The sequence below is a fragment of the Cervus canadensis genome, chromosome 10, assembly GCF_019320065.1.
Source record: "Cervus canadensis isolate Bull #8, Minnesota chromosome 10, ASM1932006v1, whole genome shotgun sequence".
NCBI classification, from domain to species: domain Eukaryota; kingdom Metazoa; phylum Chordata; class Mammalia; order Artiodactyla; family Cervidae; genus Cervus; species Cervus canadensis.
This window is the reverse complement of record NC_057395.1, coordinates 59,475,298-59,497,344: the sequence shown is the minus strand read 5'-3', so window position 1 is coordinate 59,497,344 and position 22,047 is coordinate 59,475,298. Positions and strand designations below refer to the sequence as shown.

At 50.2% G+C, this 22,047-nt stretch overlaps 1 protein-coding gene across 5 annotated transcripts; it reads left to right on the top strand.

Annotated features, from left to right (window-relative positions):
• The first annotated feature begins 610 nt into the window (after positions 1-610).
• On the top strand, positions 611-17,349 carry RBCK1 (RANBP2-type and C3HC4-type zinc finger containing 1). Of its 5 annotated transcripts, none has more exons than XM_043478886.1 (13): positions 611-665; positions 1,245-1,342; positions 2,746-2,890; positions 8,937-9,030; positions 9,134-9,332; positions 10,491-10,612; positions 10,688-10,861; positions 12,018-12,178; positions 13,189-13,300; positions 13,957-14,136; positions 14,829-15,008; positions 15,356-15,499; positions 16,660-17,349. In XM_043478886.1, the coding sequence occupies exons 2-13, from the start codon at positions 1,321-1,323 to the stop codon at positions 16,738-16,740; spliced, it is 1,614 nt and encodes a 537-aa protein (XP_043334821.1). In that variant the 5' UTR covers positions 611-665; positions 1,245-1,320; the 3' UTR covers positions 16,741-17,349. The 5 variants fall into 5 exon arrangements, 4 of the variants coding, with proteins under 4 accessions (XP_043334821.1, XP_043334822.1, XP_043334820.1 ...); XM_043478887.1 differs by having other exon boundaries at positions 639-665; positions 1,112-1,342; XR_006271482.1 differs by lacking the exon at positions 611-665 and adding an exon at positions 15,922-16,027 and having other exon boundaries at positions 707-1,342.
• Positions 17,350-22,047: the final 4,698 nt, after the last annotated feature.

Sequence of the window (22,047 nt, the reverse complement as noted above, 5' to 3'; positions counted from 1 at the left end):
GGGAGGACTTTCACTTTTACTTTGAGCAAGGTGAAACCCATGGGGAGTGTTCTGAGGAGTAGCACGGGTTGATTCTAACAGGGCCTACCAGCATCTGCGTGAAAGTGGACCTTAGTGACCAAAAGGGGAAACAAAGAGCGTAGTCAGGAGGCTGGAGGATGGTTCTGGAGGAAAAAGGATGGAGGTGGATTGGGATGGTGGGTGGAGGTGAGAGGTGACAGATTCTGGATCTATTCTGCAAGCGGATCCATAGGATCTGCCAATCCACGGGATGAGGGGCGGGAGAAAAGTTCAAGGGTGGGAAGACAGGAGGATGAGAAGAGCTTCCAGCCTGTGTCCTGCGAAAGCAAACTTCATTTAGTGGCCCAATTAAAAGGTGGAGAGTTAACCGCCGAGAGGCAGCGTCCGGCTGGCTAAGGGTGGGTTCCTTTTGCCCGACCTGCATTTAAATCCGGCTGCGTGGCCTCGGGCAGGTCAGAAACAGAGCCTCGGATTCTTCTGCCAAAGGAGTAGGGATCAGCATGCCCACCAGTGCTGGGGCTGCTGGACTGAGCAAGGGCGGTCTCCGCGCCGCGCCCCGCCCTCCCGGCCCAGTCCCCGCCCCCGGTCCAGTCCCCGCCCCGTGGCCCCGCCCCTCCCACGGCGCTGCTGGCTGGAACCAGCGGGTGAGTGAGGGTCACAGAATCCGGGTCTGGCCCGGGGCGGCGTGGGAACGCCCCGGACGGCGGGACAAGAGCGCCCTGGATTCCCGTGACCCGAGGCGGGGGCCGCCGCCGGGTGGTCGGGCGGGGGTGGCGGGGAGACCCGGATCCGGCGACAATCTTCAGCCCCACTTCCGGAGCCGCCACTTTCACTTTCTTTTCCGCTAAAGCTGCTGCGCTCCTTCTCATGACTGACAGGGGCCGCCGCGGGCGGGAGGGAGTTGGGCTGAAATCCCGCACCCCTGAGGGCGCTCCCGCTCCCAGCAGGGAGAAGGGCTCCGGCCCAGCGCCCTGGCTGTGCGGCGCCCCTCCTCCCCTTCCCCGCAGCCAGGCCTGTCCAGTTTCCTCTGTCGCCCAGAGCCGGCTCGTCTAGGCGCTCCCTCTCACCTCCCACCCGTTCCCCCTCCCAGGCCCCATCCCCGGTCCTCGGGTAATGTGATGCTACCCGATTGCCACCCGGGACCCTGAGGCACCGAGAAGGCTCGGGCCGCGCCAGAGGCCACCGGCTGGGGCTGAGTTTCTCGTGGTCTGCCCCTCCTCTAGCAGGTGACCGGGAGATAGCATTTCCCCGGAGCTGCAGCCCGCCCCCTCCGCGGGGGGATGGGCACAACCACGCCAGATGGACGAGAAGATCAAGAAAGGTGGGCACAGCCTGGGGGCGGCCGAGAAGCTTCGGGTGGAAGGTGGGCCTTGCCAGAACGCGGCCTCTCCTCCCAGAAGGGCCTGGGAGAGGGGTATTAACCTGTCCTCCTGCCCACTTGCCCCTCAGATTCCTCCCTTGCAGGCCGGTTGCTTCCAAGGGCATCTTGTCATTCTTTTATTTGATGCCCCTAAGGCCTCCCATAGGCCAGCTCTGCTGAGAAGAGGGTGTGGAGCTCCCAGAGGGCAAGAGACCACCCACGCTAGTGGGGAACCAGACCTCAATTGACCTGAATACCAGGGTCTTTGCCTTCCACCTCGTGCCTTCCACTCGGGTTGGAGAATTTAAGTTAGGTCATGTCACCAACCTGCTCACATACCCCTGTGTTTGTTCCTAGAACAGAAGCCTAGAGCAGTTGAGTAGCTCACATGCTTTCTGACTTTGCTCACTTCTGCTTTTGCTCATCTCTGCCTTCCCCCATCTGGCCCCTTGCTCATTCTGCTGGGGCTTCATCAGCTTCTCTGTTCTAATCCGACCATTTCTAGACCAAGGTCTTTCATTTTCTCTCCACTTGGAACACTTTTCCCCAACCAGGTCTTGACATTATCCAACATCTCCTGCTTCAGGTCTCAGCTTCAGTGTCACCTCCTCTTCTCTTTCCTGATCTCCTTATCCTGTTCATTTCCTTGCCAGCATGGATCACAGTCTGAATCTTTTTCTTTTGTTAAACTTATTAGTTGTTTTCTTACTGGGCTGGGAAGTCCATGAGAAGAGGGCCCCTGTTTATCTTATTCCCTGCTGAAGCCCAGTTTCTGTGAGAGTGATTGGCACACAGTATGAGCTCAATCCTAAAGGAAGTCGACCCTGAATATTCATTGGAAGGACTGATGCTGAAGCTCCAATACTGTGGTCACCTGATGCAAAGAACCAATTCATTGGAAAAGACCCTGATGCTAAGGAGAGATTGAGGGCAGAAGGAGAAGGGGGCAACAGAGGATGAGATTGTTGGATGGTATCAATGGATATGAGTTTGAGCAAACTCCGGGAGATAGGCAAGGACAGGGGAGCCTGGTGTGCTGCAGTCCTTGGGGGTCACAAAGAGCTGGATACAGCTTAGTGACTAAACAGCAAGAGCTCACTAAATGTTTGTTGGATAAACAAGTGCAAGTATGGGGGACCTGGGAGTATGAAGGGGCAACAGAACCAAATGAGCAGGGGTGGGGAGTGTGAGACAAGGCCTCTCAGAGAAAAGGGACTTTTAAGCTGGGTGCTGAAGGATGTGTAGGAGTTTACCAAGAAGACAGAGAGGAAGCAGCATATATAAAGAATCACCTCCTTCCTCACCCTCCTTCCCCACAAAGAAGAATAAACCCTGTGCTAACCTGCTTGCACTGTGGATTTCAGCTGAGGAGGTGGCCCAGAGACTCACACGAGCAGTGGCTGGTGGGGATGAACAGGTGGCTATGCAGTGTGCTATCTGGCTGGCAGAGCAGCGGGTGCCCCTGAATGTGCAACTGAAGCCTGAGGTCTCTCCGACACAGGATATCAGGTGAGGAGTGCATGGCTGACCAGGAAGCCCAGGGTTCAGAGCTTCCTGAACCCCAGTGGGCTGCAATATAGTGTTGGCCTGTAGAACAGTTAGAGCTTCCCTGCCGGCTCAGTCCGTAAAGAATCCGCCTGCAATGCGGGAGACCTGGGTTCGATCCCTGGGTTGGGAGGATCCCCTGGAGGAGGGCATGGCAACCCACTCCAGTATTCTTGCCTGGAGAGTCCCCGTGGACAGAGGAACCTGGCGGGCTGCAATCCATGGGGTCACAAAGAGTCAGACATGACTGAGCAACTGAGCACATAGAACAGTTAAGTTATTCTTAATGGCAGCTTCTGGTGTCAAGAGCCCCAGCTTCAAACCCCAGCTCTGTCACAAATCAACTCTGCGATCTAAGGCAGATCATTTCACCTCTCAGAGTTGTTTTTTTTTTTAATTTAAAAAATGGAGCAGTAATAGTAGAACTGTTAATAGGGTTGTTAGGAGGTGTATTAGAATGATAGGTCTCATAGAACAGAAAAAAACATATTAACAGTGACATAAACAAGTTTGATGGTAGGCACTCCAGATGTGGAAGCTCTGCTCTCTCTAGTTCTCAGAGCTCCTGCTTCTTTTGTCTTCTTCTTAGGCCATTCATGACCTCCTTTCTCCGGTTCACCTTATGATCCAAAATGGTTCTTCCCGTTCCAGCCATTACATCATCACTCTTGTCAGTAGGAAGGAAGAAGGGCACACCCTCCCACTCTCCTCTTAAGAACACAGCTCACAAAGTTGCACACACTTCTTCCACTTAACTCCTGTGGCCAGAAATTTTTTGCACAGCCACACTCACCTTGAAGGAAGGCTGTCTGCCCCAGGAGACTTAAACTTGATGCTGAAATGCTCAGCACAGTGCCTGGCACATATTAAACACTCAAATGTTTTTTTCCTGCTGTGTAGTAAGACACTTTTACAGTTTCTAATTTTCACTATTGGATCCCATTTGATTTTTTATTGAGATATAATTGACAGACCCTATTCAGCAATTTAAAGTGAATAGTTCGAGGCTTTTAGTATGTTCACAGTTGTGTAACCATCACCATAACCAATTACAGAACATTTTCATCGTCCCATTGGGAAACCACATATCCATTAATAGACACTCCCTATCTCCCGACTTTTCTTTCCTCAACCCCTCAACCTTAGGCAACAACTAATTTACTTTCTATCTCCAGAAACTTGCCTACTCTGGGAATTTCATATGAATGAAATGGAATTATACACTATGTGGCCTTTTGTATCTGGGCTTCTTTCACTTAGCATCATGTTTTCTAGATTCATCCATGTTGTAGCATGTATCAAAACTTCATTCCTTTTTATGACTGAATAATAATCTATTGTCTGGGTATACTGTATTTTCTTTATTAATCAGTAGATGGACATTTGGGTTGTTTCCACTTTTTTGGCTAACGTGCACAATGCTGCTGTGAACATTTGTGTCCAAGTTTTTATATGGACATATTTTTTTCCCCAGTTTTATTGAGATATCATTGACGTACAAAACAGAGTTAGTTTAAGGTATTGTGACTTACAATAAGAAATGTATATTCTTCCTGTTCTTGGCACTGAGCTCCTAAAACCGTTGGTATTTCTTAAGTGATGAGAATGACGAAGGTGCATTTTGTTATGTTAGTGAGGTGATTCTTGGACTGCCCCTAAATTGCTTAAGGATGGAGGCTGGTCATAAGAGGAGCCAGCCCTGTGGTTAGAGAATTGGAATTTTCAGTCTCATCATCCTGATCTCCAGGGAGGGGAAGAGGGCTGAAGGTTGAATCATCAGTAGCCCATGGATTAATCAGTCATACCTATGTAATAAAGCCTCCATAAACACTCAAAAAGACAGGGTTTGGAATTTGGAGAGAATGATGCCCCTTCTCACATACCTTGCTCCATACATCTCTTCCATTTGGCTATTATACCCTTTCGTAATATAGTAAGTAAATATTTCTCTGAGTTCTGTGAGCTGTTCTAGCAAAATAATCAACCCATGGAGGAAGTTGTTGGAATCCCTAATCTATATCCAGTCAGTCAAAGAACCAATGACAACTTGGGGTTTCGATTGGTGTGTGAAGTGGTGGGAGCAGCCTTGTAGGAATGAGCCCACAACCTGTGAAAGCTGACACAGTCTCTGGGTAGAGAGGGCTAGAATCCAGTTGAATTGTAGGATGCCCTGCTGGTGTCTGAAAATTGCTTGGTATTGTGTGGGAAGCCTTCCCTCTCTTTCCCCTTCCACATGTTGGAAATTGAACCTTAGAACCATTTTAGGTGTATGACATATGGTTTAATATATATATATATATGTTGCACAGTGATTACCACAGTAAGTTTAGTTAACATCCATTGCCTGACATAGTAACAAATTACTTTTTCTTGTGACAACTTTTAAGGTTTACTCTCTGAGCAGTTCTCAAATATATGATATTGTTAACTATAGTCACCATGCTGTACATCTCTGCTTTAGAACTTACTTATCTTAAAACAGGAAGTTTGTAGCTTTTGACCACCTTCACCCCTGCAACACCCCGATCAGTCTGTTCTGTTTCTCTGACATTGATTTTTTAAAATTCCATATATAAGTGGTATAATACAGAATTTGTCTTTCTCTGTCTGATTTATTTCACTTAGCACAATGTCCATGTTGTTGCAAATGGCAGAATTTCCTTCATTTTATGGCTGAATAATATTTCATTGTGTATATATATATGGAAATAACTGAAGTAACCATGAATAATAAAGAAACTGTGGTGTGTATATATACAGTGGACACCTATTTTCATTTCCCATTCTATGGATTGTCTTTTCACTGTATTGATAGTGTCCTTTGAAGCACACGTTTTCAATTTTGATGAAATACTGTTTATTTGTTTTCTCTTGTTGTTTGGCTTTTGATGTCATCTAAGATACCTTTGCCTCATCCACAGTCATAAAGGTATACCCTTATTTTTGTTTTTAAAGAGTTTTATAGTTTTAGCTCTTACCTTTACATCTTTGATCCCTGTTGAGTTAATTTTTGTTACACTGAGAGGCAGAGATCCAACTTCATTCTTTTGCTTGTGAATATCTAGTTGTCATAGCACTATTTGTTAAAAAGACTGTTTTGTCCCTGTTTAATATCTTGGCACCTTTGTTGAAAGTTATTTGACCGTAAGTCTGAAGTTTATTTCTGAAACCTAATTTCTAGTCTGTTGCTCTGTATATCTGTCCTTATTCCAGTAAGACAGTTTTTATTATTATAGCTTTGTAGTAAGTTTTTAAAACAGAAGCATAAGTACTCCAACTTTGTTCTTCTCTTTCAAGATTTTTTTTTGGCTATTCTGGGTCCCTTGAATTTCCATATGAATCTTAGGGTTAGCGTGCTAATTCCTGCAAAAAACAGTGAGCTGGAATTTTGACAGGGATTGCATTGCATCTGTTGATCAATTGGCCATTTGATTTCAAATAAAATACTTGTATATCCATTTCTTGATATATGCACTTAAGATGGTATCTGTGTACACTCCTTGTTATGAAAAATGAGGAATTTAACATGCTCATCTCACTGTTCCCTTTTCCTAACTTCCTGGGTTTTGTTAGTACTGCAGTAGAAGTGCTCCCAGTTGACCTCCACTTGATTCCCCCAATTAAATGGCACTGTAGCTGCTGCTGTAAAACATACCGCCGCACACCGCTTGTTTATATCAGTTGTACTTGTTTCCATGGCATAATTTTTGCCCCCCATGGCATAATTTAATAGCTGTTGTATCAATCAATAAAACACGAGTGCTAAAAGAGAATTTTGTATATGAAAACTTAAGTTGATTGCCTTAGAAAGACAAAATAGAGATGCGGTACCCAAAAAAAAAAAAAAAAAAGGCTGTTCATTTTAGGGTGAGTGAATTGTAAAAAAAAAAAAAAAGAAAGTGGTAAAAATCCAAAAGGGCTCTCTGTACTCAGATGCTTTGAGAGTCTTAAGTTCTTGCTCCACTTTAAAGAAGCTGATACTAGAGATCAGAAACCATGTATAATGGGTATAGTTCATACAAAAAGAAAAAAAAAAATCACGGGAAACTCCAGTAGCAGATTTGTACTAAATAAAAAACAAAACCAGTGGCCTTTTTACCTAGCGATTGGCCATTGAATGTGCATTTGTATCCTTTAAGGTAAAATTAAGTGTTAAAGTCTGCAACTATGTCTGCATTTCTCTGCTGTAATGAATTTTCTGACTAACTAATCACTACTGATCTGGTGACAGCAGAAATGAGGGCTCCAACGGTACTTCTCTATTATTGGTGTTAAGGTTATAGGTTTTATTTTATTTTTTAAATTGTATTTATTTATTGGGTCTTAGTTGTGACACATAGGATCTTTGGTCTTCACTGTGGCATGCAGAATTTTTTTTTAGTTATGGCATGTGAACTCTTAGTTGTGGCATGTGGGATCTAGTTCCCTGACCAGGGATCGAACCCGGGCCCTCTGCACTGGGAGCTCGGAGCCTTAGCCACTGGACAACCAGGGAAGTCTTGGTTATAGTTTTTAGATTTTGTTTTCTGAGTAAAATTAAGGCTTCTATGCTTTGCCTCTAGGTTGATACTAAAAATGTAAACCCAGTAAAATAGCATTTATAGTATTTTGATTATGGAAATATTACTCAGTGTAAAATAAGTAGTGCAATTGACACTGTATCTTTCATGTTTCAAAACCCTGTTGCTTGAAGAAGAATGTCTTGAAGGTTAAGATCTTTAAATTTCCTTTCCTTCTTTAAATTCCCTTTTAGTTTTCTATTCTGCATCAGACTCAGCTATTCTTGTTTCTTGTATTTCAAAAACTTTTCATATGGAGAAGTGGATGGTAAACTTTTGTTGTCTTTACGTGTCTAAAACTTGCTCCTTTCATTGATGGTTGGCTAGATGTTGAAAATCTTTATCCTGAGAAATTTTGAAGGTATTTTCTGGAGTATTTTAAAGCAAGTCTCAGATGTTAGCTCATTCATAAGTCTTTAAAACTAATGACTTAAAAAATAACCTCAATACCATTATTACACCTAAAACATTAACAACTCCTTAAAATCCTCTAATACTCTATTTGTATTAAACTTGCCTTGATTATCTCATTAGTATTTTTTTATAGTTGGTTTGCTCTAATCAGGAGCCAAATGAGAATTGACACATAGCATTTCTTAATGTTGTCTAAGTCTTTTATTCACTTTCTCTATTTTTAGTGACATTAATTTTTTAGAAATCTGGCTTTTGATCTCCAGAATTCTCCCACATTCTGAGTTTACGAATTGTCTCCTTGGAGTGTCATTTGGTATCTCTCATTTTCCTTGTGAACCTGTAGATGGATCTGAAGGTCAGATGAGTCAGGAGTTACTGTTAGATTCCCAGCAACTCTTCTTCATTTTCTGATTGTTTCCTGCTGTTCTTGCTTTAACGATACAGCGTTTTCCCAAGTTGCTCTGGAGGTTCTAAGTGGGCTTTTTTCTGTGTCCTGAAATCAGTTCTGTTTTTTCGTCTCAGCCCTCCATTTTCATGCCATTGGTCTTCCCAAAAAGTTTTCGCATCTTTGAGAAGGTTGGTGTTTAAAACCACTTTCTCTGAAATACTCCTGTTTGGATTTAAATCCTGCCTCTAACAGTTATTGTTTACTCAGCAGAGTCACTATAACCTCTCTGTGCTTCCTGTTTTTATCTGTAAAATAGGGGAGACAACAGTACGTGTCTCATGGGTTCATTGAGAGAATTGAGTTGATACATGTTAAGTGCTTTAAAGAGTCTTAGCATACAGTTAATAATAGCTGCTGTGGTTTGGTTAAGGAGCCAATAATAGCCAGTAATACAAGAGACTGAAGGGGCCAGCGCATTAAGGCCCTTGAAGCCACGGGAGTTTGGATTTTATTCTGAGAGCCGTGTGGAGCCATTGCAGGGCCTAAGCAGCGAGTTCTGATCCAGGAGGAAGCACAGGGGAGCGGGAATCCAGGAGCTAGCTGGTGGCTGAGGTTGGACCTTTGTCCAGAGCCCTTGCCCTCCCCGCAGGCTGTGGGTGAGCGTGGAGGATGCACAGATGCACACAGTCACTATCTGGCTCACGGTGCGGCCTGACATGACGGTGGCCTCCCTCAAGGACATGGTGAGTGAGGGGGTGAAAGGGAGGGTGGAGGGTCCCCTTTTGCCCCCACCTGTCTCTGCTCTGCTCCTCCCTCCCTACGCTTCCTGTCCATCCTCCCTGACAGGTGTTCCTAGACTATGGCTTCCCGCCAACCCTGCAGCAGTGGGTGTTTGGGCAGCGGTTGGCCCGGGACCAGGAGACTCTGCACTCCCATGGCGTGAGGCGGAATGGGGACAGCGCCTACCTCTACCTGCTGTCCGCCTGCAACACCTCGCTCAACCCTCAGGAGCTGCAGCGGGAGAGGCAGTTGCGGATGCTGGAAGGTAAGGCTCTGCTCCCTGGTGATGTGGACTCACCTGTGGGCGGAGGGCGGGAGGGAGCGAAGTGTAGAGCCCAGGGGCTTTCCATCAGGGACTTGACTGGAGGACCTTATCCATAGTGGGGAAGAGAGGACAAAGGACACCCCAGGAGGGAGCCATCTGGGGAACCCTTTAGAGAACAGCCAGTCTTGGGGAGAAGGGCTGAGTTCAGTCCCCGCCCTGGCATTTATCAACTCCTTGACCTAGGCAAGTTCCTTCCTATCTCTCCTTCTCAGTTGTCTAAATCGGTAAATTGGATGTAATAGCTAGTTTTTAAATTTTTTACTTCTTATTTTGAAATATTTCAGACCTACAGAAAAGTTGCAAAATTGTACAAAGAATTGTATAAGGAATTCCCATGTACCTTTCATGTGGATTCCCCAGATACTAATATTTTGACTGTATTTGGTTTATCGTTGTCTCCAGGTACAATTATTTATTTATGCATAAATAATTTTTGGAACTGTTCTGAGAGTAGGTTGCAGATACGATGTCCCTTTTCCCTAAATACTTCAGTTTGCATTTCCTTTATAAAAATTAAAAAGGTCATTTTCTTACATTTATTGTACAGTTAGCAAATTTAGGAAATTAACTTTGATATAGTAACACTATCTAATGTGCAGATCTTGCTCACATTTTACCAGTTATCTCACTCATGTCCTTTATAGTGAAAGACCTGGCTCTTGGCCTCGGTGTTTCTCAGTCTTTTTCAGTCTTTGATCTCTGGTCTCCCCTTGACTCTCCAGGCCAGTTTTGTTTTTAGCTTTTCTGTCCTATGTGCCCTCGGGAATGGATTCAGGTTCAGTATTTTGGCGGGGCCACTACAGAAGTGTTGTTTGTCCCTCTCGGTGCGGACACTTGTGTGGACACTTAGGCACACAGGAGATCTGTTTGCAAGCAGGGGTCTTAAGCCGGGTGGATCTAGGAGCAGTGGTGGGTGGAAGGAGGGGCTGTGACCCGTGGGAGCCAGGACACTCAGCCATGGCTGGGCCCACCTGGCAAGAGGGAGCTGGAATGTCCTTGGAGCAGAGAGAGAGGATAGAAGGGGGGTTTGCTGGCTGGCTCAGGGTGTGGATGAAATTGGCTACATGGATCTGCCACCCCTTGAACCCTTCTCCCCAGATCTGGGCTTCAAGGACCTCACGCTGCAGCCACGGGGCCCCCTGGACCCAGTTCCCCCAAAGCCTGGGGCTCCTCAAGAGCCGGGGCGGGGGCCGCCTGATGCAGCGCCAGAGCCCCCGCCGGTAAGCTGCCACACGTGCGCCCTATGCCCCACCCCCCATTTAGTCTCCCTGCCCTCACTGCCCCTCTGCCCCCAGGTGGGCTGGACATGCCCCGGCTGCACCTTCATTAACAAGCCCACTAGGCCCGGCTGCGAGATGTGCTGCCGGGCGCGGCCCGAGGCCTACCAGGTACCCACCTCGTACCAGCCAGACGAGGAGGAGCGAGCGCGCCTGGCCGGTGAGGAGGAGGCGCTGCGCCAGTACCAGCAGGTGGGCGCCGAAGTCCCCGGAAAGACTCCTGCAGCCTGGACGGGGGAGGCGTAGGCCAGAAAGGGAGACACGTCCACATTGCTCCTGACCCCGTTGCTGCCCCCTTGTGATCACACCGATGGTGGTGACCCTGCACTTGACTGTGACCGGCCTCTCCCTGAGGTCATTCACACTATCGCTGAGACCCTGCTTCCCGGCTGTGACGCAAATCCAGGCTTATTTGTGCTCCCCCCTCCCCCATCCCCGTGAGCTGTGGCACCACCGCTGGCTTTGACTTAACTTTCCCATCGTGCACTCAAGGGTACCTGGCTCTGACCCCAGCATCCTAGCCAAGACCCAGACCACGCCCCCGTTTCATCCCGCTGTGACCTAGGTATTGCTCCATTAGCTCTGACCTCATCCTGAATCCTACTATTCCTGACCCCCACCCCCCACCCCTTCCTTTCTGGCTGTGGCCCTCCTAGACTTCCTGAGAGCCTGGACCTAGCGCATCTCTGCCCACTTGGAGGCTGACCCGCCCCTGTTCTGCCCCTCCCACTGTCGTGTTAACACGCATAGATACATAACCCTGAGTGGTTTCCCATTCTGATCCAACGTCCCCATCCCGCCCTTGGACCCATTGCTGGCCATGACCACACTGTGGTCCCATTACAATCCTGGCCCAGACCCCGGCCTCTCTCCCGCCTGGCTCTGCTCCCTCGCTTTATCACCGCCCCCATCCCCCTGCCTTTCCCCCTGAAGCTACCCCTGCCCTGCTTCTTGGCAGAGATGGGAGCCCTGCTTCCCCTGACTCCCCACTCAGGCCCCGGCCCCATCGCCCCCTGACTTGACCCTAGGTTGTAGCCTTAAGCTGCACCTGCCTGGCCTGCCTCCTGCCCCACCCCTGTGTTTGGTCGCCTCGCTCCTGGTCCCACCCTTACCATCTCCAGCGCTTGCCCACTGCCTGGGCCATGCCCAGCCCCACCCTAACCCCAGGATCCTTCCATGAGCCCCCCTTTGCCTCCCATTGGGCGGTCTGAACCATCCTGCCCCCCGCCCCAGTCCTTCCCCCCCCCCCACCTGGTCCTGCCCACCCCCACCCGGTCCTGCCCCCTTCCTGGTCCTGCCCGCCCCTGAGACCCTGACCCGCCCCGCGGCCCCACCCCCGTGTGCCCAGCGGAAGCAGCAGCAGCAGGAAGGCAACTACCTGAAGCACGTGCAGCTGGATCAGCGGAGCCTGGTTCTGAACACCGAGCCCGCCGAGTGCCCGGTGTGCTACAGTGTCCTGGCGCCGGGTGAGGCCGTGGTGCTGCGCGAGTGTCTGCACACCTTCTGCAGGTGCGGGCCCGGCCCCAGCGATGTAGTACCCGGGGCTGGAAGCGGGTGGGGCCCAGGACTCTTCCAGCTGTTTGGGCATCCTCACAAACTTGGGAGGTAGGCACCATGTCCCCGTCTTGCAGAGGAGTGATGTGGGGCACAGAGAGGCTGCACAGCTCAGACCTTCTGGCGCCAGAGCCCGCACCCTCCCGCCCCAGCGCCGGGCCCATGCAAGGGCAGCGAGGCCCTTGCCTGACAGCCTGGGCCAGCCCCGCCCTGCCGCTTGCTGGCGGACAGTCTGCCGTCTGAGGCTCTCCTCCTGGCCCTGGCTGTGGAGCGCATGTCCTCCTTCACAGCACACATTTGATGAGCTGCCTTGGCTGCCAGGGACTGGGCTAGGCCTGGGAATCCCTGAATGCCCACAAAAGCTCGGTTTCTGCCTGCTGAAGCTTACCCTCCCATGGGCAGGCTGATGTTAATCAGATAATCACTGATATAATTGTAAATCATGTCATAAGTTAAGTGTCAGTGGCTTCTGATAAGCAGTGGAGGCCCTGCCCTAGAAGGGGTCAGGGAAACCCCTCGGGAAGCCAGGCTTAAGCAGACCAGGGGGTCCACGGTGGGTGCATGCCTGGCCTGCCTGCAGCAGGAAGGGGTCAGCGTGTCTGGAGCAGAGGGATGGAGCGGATAGGGCATAGGGGCAGAGAGGTATTAGGGAGGGCCAGTCCCCAGGGCTTTCAGGTTTGCTCTGGGTGGGGTCGGATGGGAGGTTGTGAGGAGGGACATGGCTGATCCAGGGAGTCCAGTGAAGAGGCTTCTGCAGTTCTGCAGGTGAGGGGTGAGGCAACCTTGGCTGGAGCAATATGGATAGCAATGAGGTGGACAGACATGGTGGGTTGATGGTAGGCACCAGAAGAAAGGAAGAAATTGGGGAGGAGCCAGCCCGAGGTCAGGCCTCACCATGTGAGGGCCGGAGTCCTGGGGGGTGGGGTTCAGATGACCCCTAACCCCACCCCTCCCCCCTCCCCCAGGGAGTGTCTGCAGGGCACCATCCGCAACAGCCAGGAGGCTGAGGTGTCCTGCCCCTTCATCGACAACACCTACTCATGCTCGGGCAAGCTGCTGGAGAGGGAGATCCGAGCGGTAAGGCCTGGGGGAGGAAGGGGCACCCCTCTGCCCCACCCCCACCCCCCCATCTCAGGGAACTGGGCCGGGAGCTGGCCAGTGGAAACGGGTTTGAAAGTCCCAGTCTTGGGTTCCAGGCATTTATCAAGAGCCTTCTCTGTGTGGGATGCTGGCGGCCCAAGTAGTGGGCAGGATAGAAATTGGGGGAAATAGCTAGTAAGGAAACCACCCTTGTGGGAAAAAGACAGCAGAGAAGTTAACAACAGTGGGGAGAGGACTTCTGGGGCCAGACGGCCCGGGTGACCTCAAGGGCAGATACACAGCCCCTCGGTGCTTCGGTTTGCTCACCTTGAAGTGATAGCAAGAGTGTTAATGGCTCAGTCGTGTCCGACTCTTTGCGACCCTGTGGGCTGTAGCTTGCCAGGCTTCTCTGTCTATGGCATTCCTTTTGGCCATGCTTCGTGGTTCCCAACCAGGGATCAAACCCTCACCCCCTCCATTGGCAGCACAGTCTTAACCACTGGACCGCCAGGGAAGGCACTAACCTGTTCTTTGGGTGGAGTTTGTAAACACTGCTGTGTTGGACTTCATGGGTTGGGGCTTCCTGAGGGTGGCCAGAGGGCATGCACCAAGGTTTCTGAGTCTCGGGCACCAAGGTTGTGGTCTGCTGGCAGCTCCTGAGCCCCGAGGATTACCAGCGGTTTCTGGACCTGGGCATCTCCATTGCGGAAAACCGCAGTGCCTTCAGCTACCACTGCAAGACCCCGGACTGCAAAGGATGGTGCTTCTTTGAGGATGATGTCAATGAGTTCCCCTGCCCCGTGTGCTTCCATGTCAACTGCCTGCTTTGCAAGGTGGGGACAGGGACCCACCCCGCCCAGTCACTCTGGTCCTGCCAGGAGCTCATTGCAAGTCCAAACTTGTTATGGGAATAAGAGAAGGGAGCTGGTATACCAACCTGGTTCCCATGGCTTAGAGCTGTGTGTCAGTGGCCGGGTGTGGCTTGAGTCCTGACCTGAGCCTAACCCTTAGATTGAGCCCTGACCCTGGACTGAGCTCTAAATAACCCTGGCCCAAGACTGAGCCCCAGTCCTGCCCTCTGACTAATCCTGAGCCTAAGTCACAGACCAACCCCAGCCTTGGCCTCAGACTGTCAGCCTCTGTCCTGAATGAGCCCTGACCCCAAACCCAGACTGAGCCCTACCTGACCGTCACTTCAGGCCATCCCTGTCGTCATTCTCTCAACTGATGACCACTGTAGAGACTGGTCTTGAGGGAATAGACAGGGCCGAGCCTGGTCACAGCCCTGTAAGCTCACTCTCAGAGCATTACACCAGCAACCAGGGCAGAACTCAGCTGGGGACAAGGGGCTGTGCCCTGGGGGAGAGGTGCTTTAAGGGTTTCTGTACCTATCAGGACTTAAATAGGTATATATGATTATTATCATATGTGATGACCCTGGCTTCACCACCCTGGCCTCAGTGTCCTCTTCTGTAAAATGGGTATGTAGTTTACAAAGAAAGGCTCTGTCACTGACACCATCTAGGCATTACGTGCTTGTGTGGATGCCTGCTCTGGCCCTAACTCTCTGGGAACTTTCTCACCTCGAGCGCCTCATCTGCTCCAGGCTGTCCATGAGCAGATGAACTGCAAGGAGTACCAAGATGACCTGGCCCTGCGAGCTCAGAACGATATGGCTGCCCGGCAGACGACGGAGATGCTGAGAGTGAGGCTGGGTCAGGGCTGAGGGCCGAGGATCTGAGTTTTGGGGAGCGAGGGGGGCTTCTTAGCCAGGGCTGTGGTTCATGCAGCCCTGGAGGCTCTGAGCTCCTGCTGACATTTCCCCCACCCAGAGACAGGACTCAGGACACGTGGTCAGGTGGCGGGCAGCAGGGAGTGTCAGGGTGAAGGGAGGAGGCTGCAGACACAGGAGAGGAGGCTGCATGCAGCTGGGCCTGGGTAGAGCAGCATGGGAGAGTGAATCAGACTCCAGAGGGTGGCCGGTTTCTCTCTGCAGTGGGGCGGGGGCCAGGGAGCGGGCTGGGTCTGAGGTCAGCACCTTCTCTGCTCCAGACCATGCTGCAGCAGGGTGAAGCCATGCACTGCCCACAGTGCCAGATCGTGGTGCAGAAGAAGGACGGCTGCGACTGGATCCGGTGCACTGTCTGCCACACCGAGATCTGCTGGGTCACCAAGGGCCCCCGCTGGGGCCCCGGGGTGAGTGCCCTGAGGGCTCAGGAGTACTGGGGGAGGGTGCCCGAGAAGTCAGCCCACGGGCCAAGTCTAACCCCAGCGCCTGCATTTGTGAAGTTCATGAACTAAGCTTTTTGCATTTTTTAAAAATGCAAATCAGTGCAATGCATATCAATACCTATGGCTGATTCATGTTGATGTTTGGCAGAGACCAACACAATACTATAAAGCAATTATCTTTCAATTAAAAATAAATTTTTAAAAAAGAAAAAGAGGGAGGCTTGAAGCTAGAAAGCCTGGGTTCTAACTTTTCCGCAAACTAATTGTGTGTCTATTTTTGATTAAATGAGAATAATAAAAGAGAAATACAATTTAAAAAATGGTTGAACGTATTAAAAGGAGCATATTTTATGACATGTAAAAATTATATGAAACCCAAATTTTAGTGTCCATAAGTAAAGTTTTGTGGGAGCCCCGCACATTCGTTGGCATACTGTCTGTGGCTGTTTTTGCACTGCAAGGACAGAGCCCATCTGGCTGGCAAAGCCTCAGGTAACTGTCTGTCTGACCTTTTACAGAAATGTTTGCCCACCCCTGCCCTAGAGGGTGCATGTGGGAATCTGAAGTGGAGGAGTGGGTCCCTGGCTCTGGCACACACTGACTGTGTGGTTATGCTGTTACTCCCTTATCTGAGCCTCAGTTTCTTCTTCTGTAAAATGGGGATGATAGCAGAATCCATCTCAGGCTTCTTGTCAGAATCAAATGGAAAACATGCGGGAGCAGTGGTATCTGTCATTGTGAGGAGTGTTCCTGGAGTTGGGCTGGTGTTGTTCATGTCCAGGCAGACAGTGAGACAGGTGGAGGTGGAAGGAGCACTCCCTCCTGCCGCCAGCGCGCTGACCCCCTCCAAATATGCAACAATTCATCAGGTCCTTTGCGGCTCTGGGTCTCGGGTTGGGTAGATAGAGACCACATAATTGAAGGTGCTGCGAGAGACCAGAAAGGCCTTGAGAGCTGCCTCCATCTGGTAGCTGAGGCTGAGGATCATTCTTAGCAGCAGAATGTGTCCCAGCCAAGGCCCAGGTGGGCGAGCGTGCTTCGTGGGTGCGATGGGGTGCCTGGGGTGGGGGAGGGCACTGCTCTCTTCTCTGCCCTGACCTCTTCTCTCCGCCGTCATCCCCTAGGGCCCAGGAGACACCAGCGGGGGCTGCCGCTGCCGCGTGAATGGGATTCCATGCCATCCCAGCTGTCAGAATTGCCACTAAGCTGAGGATGGCCTGGTCCCCCTGCTGACCCAGCCCCACACCTACAAGCTTCTGTGGGACAGACCTGGTGCTTTGGCTCTGATTTCTGGCCGGGAAGATGCCTTTGTGCTTGGTTGAGACAGGGGCCCTGAAGTGGCCAAGGCCCCTGAGCTGCGTGGATGGCCTTGTTTGCTGTGGGCATTGCAAGGGCCCTGCCTGAGCTGGCCGTTGTCCATGGCTGCATCTGCCCCAGTGCCTTTGTCCTTCCCCTGGGGCTTACCAGCCAGACCTTTCATCTCTCTGCGGCTCCCATCTGTCTGACCCAGCCTTAAACACAGCCCCAGCCAGAGGCCTTGCTGAATGGAGTCTGAGAGCCCCGGATGAGTCCATACATCCCTCGTCCACCACGCTCATCTGCTGAGCACTCAGCCTGCGGCCTCCCCCGTTGGCTTTCTTGGGGTGACTTTTCTCTGGCTTTGCTGTTGGAGGCCTGGGGGCCTCTTAGAATTGCTGCTAATTCTGCTTAGAGCCAGGAGGGAGACCTAGCATCCTGAAGACAGCCCAGCCAGTTCAGCTTCTGTACTTCCTCTTCGCTGCCTGTGTACACTGATTAAAATGGTTTCCCGGGAAGGCCTGAGTGTGATGTCATGAGAGAGAGCGGAGGGGTCCTGGGCTGGGACTCAGCACAGAGTCAGGCAGGGCCCCAGGCTCTCTGGGAACTGCAGTCAAAAGTTGATGCGTTGGCCCTGTCAGTGTAGAATGAGGGTGCGAACAGAGCACAGGGATCCTTGCTCCGGACTTGGCCCCCCTGCACCCACTTGAGGGTGGCATGCTCTGGGTCAACCTTGACCTGGACAGGTGGCTTGCACTGTGTTGAGAGTCTGCCAACTGGTGTCTGCAGGTGTGTGTGGGCTTCAGGCAGGGAGGGAGGGGCTGAGGCAGCAGCTGTAGGCTGGCAGGAAATTCTTGCTGTGAATTTCTAGCCTCTCAGTGGGCATCCACTGTCAGGGAACAGAGATATTTCAGGAAGAGGTGAACATGCCGCTGCTGTGGGGTGATGCTGTGAGCATTTTTAACATCTGAGATAAGATGGCACATTGGTCCAGTGCTCTTTACTAGACCTATTCTGTGCTGGTCAGATGAATAAAATATGGTTCTGGGTGTTCATTCTGTAAGTTTTTACCTCCTACTCGGACCCCTCCTACTCCCCCCTGCCCCCAGTGAAGGCCAGCACACTGTCTGAACTGGGATGTGGAGCATGATTACAACAGGTGGAGGGCATCTTTGTGGCTCACAGTCCAGACTCCAGGAGTTTTGAAAGTGTTAGTCACTCAGTCGTGTCCAACTCTGCAACCCCATGAACTGTAGCCCTCTCTGTCCTCTGTCCAAGGGATTCTCCAGGCAGGAATACTGGAGTGGGTTGTCATTTCCTCCTCCAGGGGATCTTCCCAACCCAGGGTTCAAACCCGGGTCTCCCACATTATAGGCGTATTTACTGTCTGAGCCACCAGGAGTTGGGGGATGTCATTTGGAGGGAGAGGGAGGGGAAGGCTTATTCTAGACCCTAGAAAGGAACTGCCATTCTGTTCCTGGGTGCCAAGGTTCGAGAGAGTTGACCCCAGGCTCTGCGAGCAGAGAGGTGAGAGAATGTGAGCGCTTTCCTGCTCTGCATCGGCTCATGAAGCTTTCCCTCACTGAGAGTCAGAAGGAGTCAGGTAGAGCCACTGACCAGAGGAAACAGCAAGCTGAGCTGAGCTGGGCCCCAGGAGAGCACGGGGCCCACCCAGACCAGGACCAAGTGCTTGCTCTCACCAGCTCCTCCAGCCTCCCTCTCCTGCCAGGGCCTGTCTTGGCCTTGGTGAACCGTAGAGGCCTGTTGTGGAGCAAAGTAGACCACTCTCGGTGCACAGGTACGAACTACTAAGCCCCAGGCTATAACCGGTCTACCTAGTCTTGTTTTATAAACTTGAATTGGTTGCTAGTATTTTTAAATTGAAGATGCTACATTAAAATCTAGATACCCAACTTCTCTTGAAAAACATTGAAGCTCGGTAATCTGGGTCCTCATTTCCACGTGGCAGGTCCAGATCACATGATGTTCCTGATCCAGCTCACTGCAGTCCTTCACTCCTAACGCTTGTCACACTACACTTCCCAGTGTCCTTGCACCATTCTTTTGAGACTGAGTACTAAGAAATGTTAATGAAACGTTTCTTTACCCATGGCTGTATCAAAAAAGAGAGGTCAAGAAGGAACTGGGAACTGCATGGGCCGCATTCTTCACTTGGCCCACTCCATCTGCACCAAGGCAGGCAGTGGGTTTATGTCTGCTGCAGCCAAATGGGGGGCTCAGGAGGGCAAATGGGAGGCTGCAGGGCTGTCCCAGGGTTCTAGCTTCCGGCACCATACATCACATGCCAGAGGGTGAATAATCTAAAATGGGCAGGCTCACAGGTGCTCACCACTGCAGTCAAGTGGAGGTACCACCCTCTCCCAAGGAGTCACCCCAAACAGGGCCCTGGCACGAACTCTCCGGGGCGGACTTGAAACCAAACCCACAGGCTTTGGACTCAAGCCATCTACCTGAGGAAGCAGCAGGAGGTCCCGGATGTACTTGTGTGACACAGTTTTTCTCTCCAAGGCCAGTGGAAGCACACTGCTCAGATAAAGGGCAGCTGCTGATGTGGGCAGGAAGTGGCGGATGGGCCCCACAGCCTGTGTCAGAGTAACACGTGTCTTCTAGCGTCTGGGGCTGCCATGAAAGCCACTCACTCAAAAAGCAGGAAGCTGGAGGCAAGCCCATAGCCTTGCCAACTCACAAAGGCTGCTTGACAGATTCCAACCATATGTTAAGTCTGGAGAAAAGGGCCTTTGAGAACTGGAAAAAAGCAGCAGGATCCACCAGCAGCAAACATGGAGGGGACAGTAGGGCAAATGGAAGAATGCAAGCCAGGCTGAGCCTCAGGCACCATCATCTGGTAGTTGTATTTGGTAGAAGCTTCTGGCCTATTCTTCAAACACCACTTAATCCAGGGATGAGCTCCCGGGGCGCAAGTGCAAGGCTGAATTAAGGTGTTTATTGATCCATATATGTTCACAGGTATGAAATCAAAATACTTGTACAACTTCAGTTTGTAAAACGTTTTCACAAATGTCAGTTCATTAAACCATCCATGGTAGGATGAGACTATCTCTATTTTACTGTCATTGACAAAGAGTTGAGATGTAGTGCCTTGGAGAAGCTCACATTGCCAACAAGGGACACGTTTGCCATCATGTCATCAGTCACTCTCTCCAAACTGAGTTTTGGTCATGGCCCATCCTCACCCTACAAACTGCCTACAGAGGGAGTCCCAGTTGCCTTCCACAGATCTCAAAACTCTCCTCCGCCTGAGCCCCAAGTCCTCTTTCACTGACAATGCACACTCCATCTCTGTACAAAACACCCACACTTTTTATTCAGCTGTTATTTTTAGTTTTCCCTTCAGCCTTGTGTGTTGTGCAGTATTTTCTTCTCTCTAACGCTCTCCCAACTGAGCTATTTCAGCAAGGCTTGTGCAGTACTTTCTGATATCACGCTTCTCCAATTCTCCAACAGCAACTGGGTGTCCAGTAATTCAATCCAATTCTGACACTAACTACCTGGGGAGTTAGCATCAGATGCCACAAGTTAAAGGGCTCAGTCCCACAAGGCTGTCCCATTTCAGATCCAGTTGCAAATGTGGTGCCCAGACCACCTACACTTCTGCCTGGTCAACTACAAGTTCACTAGTTTCTACAAAACCCTCTCAGGTTCAATAATTTGCTGGAAGTGCTCACAGAACTCAAGAAAACACTTCACTTACATGTACTGATTTACTGTAAAGGACACAACTCAGTAACAGCCAAATACAAGGGATGCATAGGGCAAGGAATGGTAGGAGGGCTGCGATATGCCCAAGCCTTCTTGGGCCATGTGATCCTCCCAGCTCTTTGATGTATTCGGCAATGCAGCAGCTCTCTGAATCTCTGAACCAAGAGTTTCTGCAGCACTCAATGACCAGCCTCTCCTCCCTTCCCAGGAGGTCAGTGGTGAGGCTCAAAATTCCCACTATGTAAATTGGTACAGCCACTATGGAGAACAGTATGGAGGTTACTAAAAAACTAAAATGATCCTATAATGCCACTCCTGGGCATATGTCCAGGGAAAAACATGATCTGAAAGGAAATACACACCCCAGTGTTCACTGCAGCACTGTTACAACAGCCACGACATGGGCGCTACCTACACGTCTGCCGACAGAGGAATGGATAAAGATGTGGCACACGTACACAATGGAATACTTCTCATTAAAATAAGTGAAATAATGTCATTTGCAAAAACATGGGTGGACCTAGTCATACTGAGTGAAGCAATTCACACAGAGGAGAAATATGACATCCCTCGTATGTAGAATCTAAAAAAAAAAATGACATGAATAAACTTACTTAGAAAACAGAAACATACTCACAGACTTCATGAACCAGCTTATGGTTGCCAGGGTGGAGGGGTGGGGGTGGGGGAGGGGATAGATAGTGAGTTTGGGGTGAACAGGTACACACTACTACATTTAAAATGGATAACCAACAAGGCCCTACTGTATAGCACATAGAATTCTGCTCAATGTTATGTGGCAGGCTGGATGGGAGGAGTGTTTGGGGGAGAATGGGTACATGTATATGTATGGATGACAAATTTACCTGAAACTATGGATCACTGTTTACCTGAAACTATCACGTTGTTTGGTAATTGGCTATACTTCAATACACAATAAAAAGTTATAATAATTCCCCACTGTATAATCTTTCTGGTGTTCTGTCCCATCCTGAGGCTACTGAGGTGTCCAACCTTAACTCACCTCATTAATATCAACAGAGTTGGAATCAAAAGGAAATCGTGATGAACAACAAAAGACACCCCTATCACTCAGAAAATTCAAAGGCTTTTAGGGGAACTGGTGACAAAACCCAAATATTTATTATACCACACATACCTTTCTTTCAGTTTTCCATTTATCAAAATTCTCTTTAATCAACTATGAAACTGCCATTGAAAATACCTTGCTCCTTCAATGCGGCTCTCTGGTGAGCTCCCAGAGGCAGGGCGGTGGTCCTGGCCAGCCCCGTATCCTCCATGAGTCAAATCAAAGGACAGCATGGGCGGCTGGCCTGTGGTGGTGGGACACAGAGAGCCAACTGATGCCTGCTCAGCTTTCAGCCCCTATGTCTCCCTCTGGGGCAAGGAAACAGTAAACTCAGACAAGTGAGTTCTTGCCTCAGGTGAAAGAGAAACTGTTTCAAGTTCTCCAG

Bases quoted from the DNA above. Each gene is read 5' to 3' on its own strand.
- RBCK1 (XM_043478886.1), top strand. From the start codon at position 1,321: ATGGACGAGAAGATCAAGAAAG. The intron at 9,333-10,490 runs GTAAGGCTCTGC...CCTTCTCCCCAG, and splicing joins GCAGTTGCGGATGCTGGAAG to ATCTGGGCTTCAAGGACCTC. The intron at 12,179-13,188 runs GTGCGGGCCCGG...CCCCTCCCCCAG, and splicing joins TGTCTGCACACCTTCTGCAG to GGAGTGTCTGCAGGGCACCA.